General features: G+C 46.9%; 1 protein-coding gene across 1 annotated transcript; it reads right to left on the reverse strand.

Moving 5' to 3' along the window:
- Window positions 1-1,122: 1,122 nt before the first annotated feature.
- On the reverse strand, window positions 1,123-6,866 carry LOC132487935 (acyl-coenzyme A thioesterase 6-like). Its single transcript, XM_060095876.1, has 3 exons — window positions 6,253-6,866; window positions 4,081-4,283; window positions 1,123-2,246 (listed from the first exon to the last, which is right to left on the reverse strand). Exons 1-3 carry the CDS (start codon window positions 6,836-6,838, stop codon window positions 1,641-1,643), a joined length of 1,395 nt encoding a protein of 464 aa, XP_059951859.1. The 5' UTR covers window positions 6,839-6,866; the 3' UTR covers window positions 1,123-1,640.
- Window positions 6,867-7,600: the final 734 nt, after the last annotated feature.

Below are 7,600 nucleotides of genomic sequence, written 5' to 3' on the forward strand. Positions count from 1 at the left end.
CATGGCTCACGGGCCCAGCCGCTCTGCGGCATGTGGGATCTTCCCGGACTGGGGCACGAACCCGTGTCCCCTGCATCGGCCGGCGGACTCTCAACCACTGCGCCACCAGGGAAGCCCTCTTTCTCCCTTTTAATTCACATTTACCATATTTTAGGTAGCTTTGCAAAAACCTGAAATTCTTTTTGAAATCTTAGAGACAGGTGGCCATATATAATCAACTCTGAGGGGAAAGTGACCAAATATCTTAGTCAGTATAGGGCATTCCAAGGCTACCTTATTAGTAAGGAAGAAATTAGGATGTAGGGCCATCCCTACACCTAGTGCTTTAGTACACAGATATGTTTAGTCATCACCCTCATGTTTAAGCTTCTGGTGTTACCTTTCCGCCCCTCACTTCTCTCACCCTGCCAGCCATTTTCCTTATAACTTCTTCCTATGATACCCCATCCCAAAGGCATCTCTAGAGTAGCAGGACCACCTCGGAGTGAGTTAAAGCACAGGCTCTAAGGATTCAAATCACAGAAAATTATGCTCATAGTGAATAAATACACTCAACACGTATTTTTAACAATTGGTCAAAATTAAGTTACCTCTAAGGAACCCTTCTCCTCATTAGATTAAGATCTAATGGGCATTTGCTTGAATAGACTCAAATTGGTGAAAGACAGTATGTGCCCAGCAAGCTAAGTGATATGTCTCAGAAAAATATTCTTGCACTCAGGGAAGACCCTCTGCTCTGGTCTCATGACTCTAGATAGTGCCCAGTATAAGGCAATGGATTGAGATAGACTGATCCCAGTCTTCCCAGTAGGAAGGTAATAGGAACCGATGGTGCCAGGAGGAAGTCTAATTTGTCAGGTATAACCTGACATCCAAAGATTAAGTCCTGAAAATCTATGGGCATCAAGGCATTCCTCTAGGTAGCCAAGTACCGAGATTGAGAATTCAGATGGTAAATACAGAGGAAGTATTATCAACAGTATATATCAATAAACTGTTTTGCTTACAGCAATTTTTTTTGTAAAGGATTCAATTTTACTTTGTAAAGTATCCTTTGAATTTTACATTCAAAATTTGTAAAGGATACTTTATCAGTAAGGAAGAAATTGAAGTCTAGGGCCTCATTCATAAAATAAAAGCAAAGCTTAGGATACTAAGTATGTCAATGCCCCCAATCTTCAGAGTGGGGTTCAGAAACAAGAATGAAGCAGAGTCCAGTCCTTAAGGGGCTCAAGCGTGCAGGTTTCCCAGGTTCAGACATGGTCAGTCAGGACCCAAAGAGTATATGGGACTCTTAGCAGTACAAAACCTCAGTCCTCAGAACCAGAACACAAGGCCAAATCTAGGCCAGCAGTTGAGACTTGGGCAGGCACTTCTTACATTTTTCCTGCTTAAGGTTAAGATTGGTCCTACAGATAAGATCAGAGTTAAGCCTATACATTGGGAAAAGTTCAGGGGAGAAAGGGATGGACCCAGCAGTGAAGAGAGTAGTGTTGCTAAGGCTCAGAATCCAGTAGGACCTGACAAGGAAGCTGAGATGGTTGCTTTGTTACAAAAAGGTTCCTAGGTTCTCTGGAAAACCTAATACATGTTGTATGACTAGGATTTTTATTAACAGTATATGGTCTATGATTACAATGTTACAATATGCTGGGCTTGACAGATTTTTTACCATTGAGGTGTTTATGGAAGAAAGTTTGGATTTGTTGCCAGGCATCTGCCTGTGCCCTTGCGTGAGCCTTTGGCTCACCTCCATAGAATATTGGTTGGTCAAAAACTGCATGCACAGAGGCGCTACAAAGAGGAAAATAAGGCGGATCAATACAATGGCCAGTTCCTGGGTAGTAGATTATCTGGGGTCTGTCTTTCCCATGGGCTTGTAACCGTTCAGAGGCTATCTGAGCATAGAATTCACTCTTCCAGTTATGATCATCCATGCCAACGATAAATAGGAAGGGTCCCTGGGCCTTTTCCAATGGAATAAGACTTCGGTGGTTGGGTTTCTCCAATGGGTCGTTCCAAATATCCACCAAATTCAAAACGCCTGACTCAGTGATTTTATATTTTCCTGGGTCACTGCTGAGATTAGGAATAATCATATCCTTGTAATGCAGAGGAACTATTGTGTTGGCCACACAGGCATTAATAACTACAGTAGCTGTGATGCCCTTCAAGAAAGAGGCCATTGAGAGACACAGGTCACCTCCTTTGGAGAAGCCAAGAAGCCCAACACTAGGGCCTTTCACCTGATGAAAAGACAGAAAGAAAGAGAGAGAGAACAAGTCTAGAATTCATAAATGGAGAACTTAAACTGTGATTTTACATTGTCTAGGAAGCTTTCTCAAATGTCATTTGCTTTCCTTTCTTATGCAACAATCCACAAAGTGCAAACGTATCTTCTAATAAGCAAATCAATTTTTTTAAATTTTGGCTGTGCTGGCACAGCATGCGGGATCTTAGTTCCCTGACCAGGGATTGAACCCATGTCCCCTCCATTGGGAGCACGGAATCTTAACCACTGGACTGACATGGAAGTCCCAAACAAATCAATTAATTTCCTGGTACACAGGCCCTCCACTAACATTTATGGCGACTAGGTCAAGAGTACACACAGAGGCCCATATACCCTATACCTAAATACTTAACAGTTATAAATATTTGAAAATTAAATAAAGTATATTCTTTTCTGCTACCTTGATAAATATACCTCCATAACAACTTATAAGGTCAGGTTCAAATTTTATATCTTGGAACTTCCTGGAGTTCTGTACTAGAACATGGCATGGGGGGAGCGCCAGCCCCTGGCCCTAGTCCCTGGTCCTTGGCCAACACTCTTTCTCTTCCCATCCCTGCCTGGCTCCATCATGTACCATAAGGGACCTCTCACACATGCGTTTGGACACCCCAGCCTATAAGTTTAAGGCCTAGGTGTATTCACATTAATGGACCCAGAGAAGAGGCATAGGGCCTGGAAGCAGGATCAGAGCTGGTTGGCAGATAATTCTGCGGTTCCAGATCCAAAGGGCATGGTGTGAGGGGCACATGGGTTCCAGCTAAACACATTCCCTTGGTCCCTGAGACTCTGCACCCTGTGGTCAGGGATGCAGCCAAAGGAAGGCCAGAGAGTGGTCATCTAAAACAAAAGGTCCAGAGCAGAAGCCCCTCTTGCCTAGGTCTAAGGGCAGAACTGATAGTATATATTGGTCTCTTCTTGTTCCTGGGGGCTTATATCCAATCAATAAACCAGTCATCACAGTTCATGATCATCTAGGTTTTAGCAGCTCTATTGAGACCAGTCCCTGAATTCTAACAGAGTTAGACCTTGCAGTCCATCTTACTCCTTAACATTAGAATGTTTGGGTTTCTTTAAGTCTAGATAGTAGCAAACACTATGTATTCCATTGATAATCATACCAAAATGTTTTAATTAATTTTTCCAGTCTCATATAAGAACTTTCTCTACAAAACCACAATACCATTAACACACTTAACAAAATTAATCGTTCCTTAATATCATCGAATACACAACCCCTATTCAAATGTCACCAATTGTCTCAAAAATCTCTTTACAGTCAAACTTTTTTCTCTATACATTTATATTAATTTTTTTGTTTTCTGGGGGGGGCCTTGCTGCACAGCTTGCGGGATCTTAGTTCCCCAACCAGGGATCAAACCCCGATCTCCTGCAGCGGAAGCGCGGAGTCTTAACCACTGGACTACCGGGGAAGTCCCTACCTTACTCTTACAAATGAGAAAAACTGAATTCCAGAGAGGGAAACTGCCTCATTCAGGATTATAATGCCACTTGGTGGTAGACACAGAACCAGAACTTAAGGTTAGTAACTTTTTAGTGTAGCTCTTTGAATTCTGGTCAAGAACTAAAGGGAACTAAACAGTTGAGTCTTAAGGGATTGGAGAGAGATGGGCAGAAATGAAAATAATAATCCTAACAACTTTTGAAGGAGCCTTTGTGTCTCATGGCATATTCCCAGCCCTGGGTGTCCTGGTAGAGCTTTTGGATCCAGCCCTGTGTCTGCTCTACCCCCCCTCCTCTGCATTCAGGTGAGCACCGGAACCCACCTTTGGATGCTGCAGCATGAAGTCCACAGCTTCTTCAAAGTACTCCAGGCACACGTTATTCAAATATTCAGGGAGGTCTTCAAATCTGAAATAAGCCAGAGCAAGCACAGCAAAACCATGTCCAGCCAGGAGGCTGGCCCTGTATTCACAAAGGCCACCACCACTTCCAAAAAGATCAAGGATTCCAGGGAATGGTCCTGTGCCTGGAGAGCACCACAAATCATAAGGAGTTTTAGACACTCAAAAGACATTCTTGGGTTTCAGATTTTGGCAGTCAGCAAAGAGAAGTTTTTAAAGCAAGGAAGGTTGTGGGTGGGAGTTTTGTGGAAAAGGACCCTTTTTACTTTGTCTTTTTTTGTTTTTAATAAACTTTGGGGAGAAGGGAGGGGGAACAAAATGCCTTATTTTCTCCATAATTTTTCATATATTTGCAAAAAACAGCGATAATATAAACCAAATTAGAAATAACATAAGATGAAATGTACATTTTCCACCAAATTTTCCTCAAAGAAACCCCCAAAAAACTGAGAATGCTTTGACAGCTGTAAAGCGCTCTACATATACAGGGGATTATTAGAATATACTCCCCACCTCCTTTACACCCCCTGCTCCAGCCTTAAAGAACGCCATTCCTAAATGTGCTATGTTCGCTTTGGCCCTGGAAATGGTGTACACTATTCTCCTCCCCTCTCCACCACTTCTGAACTGGTTGACTCATCAGTCTTCAAATCTAAGTTTAGATCTCCCTTCCTGGAAGACTTCCCAGATGCCCTGCAAGGCTGGGTTGAATTACATAGCTTTTTATATGTTCCCACCAGCACCCTGGGCCTGTACCTCCCCTATCATAGCACTTACCACACTTACAGATCCAAGTATAGTTGCCGGTATCCTCTATTAGGCGGTAGGTACAGTGAGGCCCATGTCTGAATTTGCTAGCTACTGTTTGTAGCATAGTCCTTGATTTAACACATATTTGTTAAATAATTGAACTTTTCTGCATTATTTACAAAAAGCCTTTGAGTCAGAAAACAATAAATTTTAAATGGGCCACAGAGTAGATACTAAAATAGTTAACAACTGACTTGATTGAAATATCGCAACTGGGCAGTGAAAGATGGTTTTTTTTTTTGAAAGATTTTTTAAAAAATTAAAGTCTTTAGGAGATTCTTATTGAATCAGTCAGTATGATTTATTGAGCTCTTATTATATCCCTGTGTAAGCCTCTAGGCATACAGAGATATGGAGATGTATAAGTCCCAATTCCAGACCCAGGAGTTCACAGTTGAGTGGGCAGTGCTAGTTAAGGCTGTGAATTGCTGAAGAGCTGTAAGAATAAAGCAGGGCCTCCTCTTTTGGAGAATAATCACAGAATTCAGTTTAGGAATTCTGTGAGCAGTGGCAACTCCAGCATTTCTATATAGCAGGGGTTTCAGTCAGGAATTTGGTTGGAAGGGGTGGGTCAGTTGTCTTGTTTACAGGCCACTTTTACCTACCAAGCACGTTCTTTTTACTTAGACTATGGTTTCTCAACCTTAGCACTATAGACATTTTGAGTAAGATATTTCTTTGTTGTGGGGCTGTCCCGTGGATTGTGGATGTTTAGCACCCACCCACTAGATGCCAATAGCACCCTCTCCAGTTGTGACAATCAAAAATGTCTCCAGATATTACCAAGTGACCCTGGAGTGGGAGAGAATCATCCCAGGTTGAGAAACACTGACAGACTGTTTATTATGGGGGAAGGGGACCTTCAGGGAGTTTTTTGTTTGTTTTTTAGTATTATGGGACACTGCCTCTATCTCTGGGTTTTAGTTTCCTTTGAAGTTTGATGTGAAAGAAGGCCAAAATCACTCCTGCACACCAGCAGAAGTCACTGCCTAATATTAGTATCTGAGACACAGCTGCATGGCTGGCACATAGCAGCATAAATACACTTTCTGAGTACTCTGAACGAACTTATAGCATATAGCTAAGGGAGTGGCAGTACCTCCAGGAAGTGCCCTGAAATTTAGAGGCGAAACTTCCACCCAGAATTCATGATAGACTTTGGAGCTTGGGGACGAATTTAGGGAAGTTCCACAACCACGGGGTTCCCTAGCCAGGCAAGGGGCCGCCCAGGGTCTCAGGACTCTACCTGGCTTTCCACAACAGCCTGGGAAGTGGGCTGCTCACCTGGCGGCAGGAAGAGCGTGGCGCGCACCCGGCCCACGCGCACGGGCTCGCGTCGCACCCCCGGCGCCAGGAAGTCGCGCTCGTGCACCGCCCGGCCCAGGAGCCCTCCGGTCTCCGGGTCGTGGCCATCGAGCACCTCCAGCTCCACGGCGAAGGGCGTCTGCACGTCCCGCTTCACCAGCCGCAGCAAGGGCTTCTCGGGCTCCAGAGCCCAGAGGAGCCCCATGGGCTCGAGGCCCGTGAAGCTGCCGCCCAGCGCGGGCGCGCGCTCGAGGTCCAGCTGGCCGTGGGCGTCGGCGCAGTAGCGCGCATGGGCTCGGAAGAGCGCGTCCTTCTCGTCGCGCAGGGACGCGCGCAGCGTGACGGGCTGCTCCGGTGCCAGGCCGCGCACGGCGATGCGCACCGGCTCGTCCCAGCGGCAGCGGCCCGCGGGCTCCAGCGTCACTGTCACCGCCATCCTGACAGGGGCCCAAGAGTTTGGGTCACCGGTCCTCAGCTTTGTAGGCCCTGCCAACCGCGCCCAGGGTGTCGGTTCCCATCGACAGAGTCGGAAGGGTCGCAGGAGAGCCGGAAATGAGACCACCATTTTGCACCTTTTTCAGATCTCGGGTCAACTGAAGAGCGCTGTGAAGAAAGTTAGAAACTAGTTAGAGTCCCTCTAGCGACAGGCTGCCCTATCTGCAGCCTAAGGCCTAATGGGGCCGAGCACCCTGCTATAACTCTTTCGAGGGCCGCGAAGTCCTGCCAATCAGTGGCCGACCTTTAAAAGCAAGAGCGAAAGCAGACACACAGGAACTTTATGCTGGGAAGAATTTTACTAGTTTTGCCTCTCAGAAGCTCTTTGGCTCGTGCAGCGTGGGCTGGACCGGGCTGCCCCTGAAGGAACCTGGCACTTAACAAAGTGTCCAGTCTCCAAAATTAATGTAATAGGGCAGGGCGCGCCGGCCGGACGCCGGGGCCTCCAAGATGTAGGAGCGTGCGGCCGCCGCCGCCTCCAGCAAGCCAGCCACCCGATTGGCTCCGACACGGTCCCCGGGCCGACCGTGGCGACCCTGGTCTCTGCCCCCGCCCCCAGCCCAGCTGCTGTGGCCCACGGCAGCTGAGACAGCGCCGGCCCCTCGGCGGGACCGAGCCCCTGAGCCTGCCCGGGATCCTGTGGTGGAGCGGGGCAGCGAGCAGCCCTTGGCGTGCAGCCTTTGCTGCACGCAGTTACCCTGGGCGACCGGTTACCGTGAGAACCCCAAAGCGGGAAGGTTAGAGAGGCGATTAGCGGTCCTGCTCCGCCAACTGTCCGTCTGGCGGTGGTCCTCCAGCGGAGAGTGAGGTAAGAGGTGGATCAGATCACGGC

This window comes from Mesoplodon densirostris, chromosome 4 (genome assembly GCF_025265405.1).
Source record: "Mesoplodon densirostris isolate mMesDen1 chromosome 4, mMesDen1 primary haplotype, whole genome shotgun sequence".
Taxonomy (NCBI): Eukaryota; Metazoa; Chordata; class Mammalia; order Artiodactyla; family Ziphiidae; genus Mesoplodon; species Mesoplodon densirostris.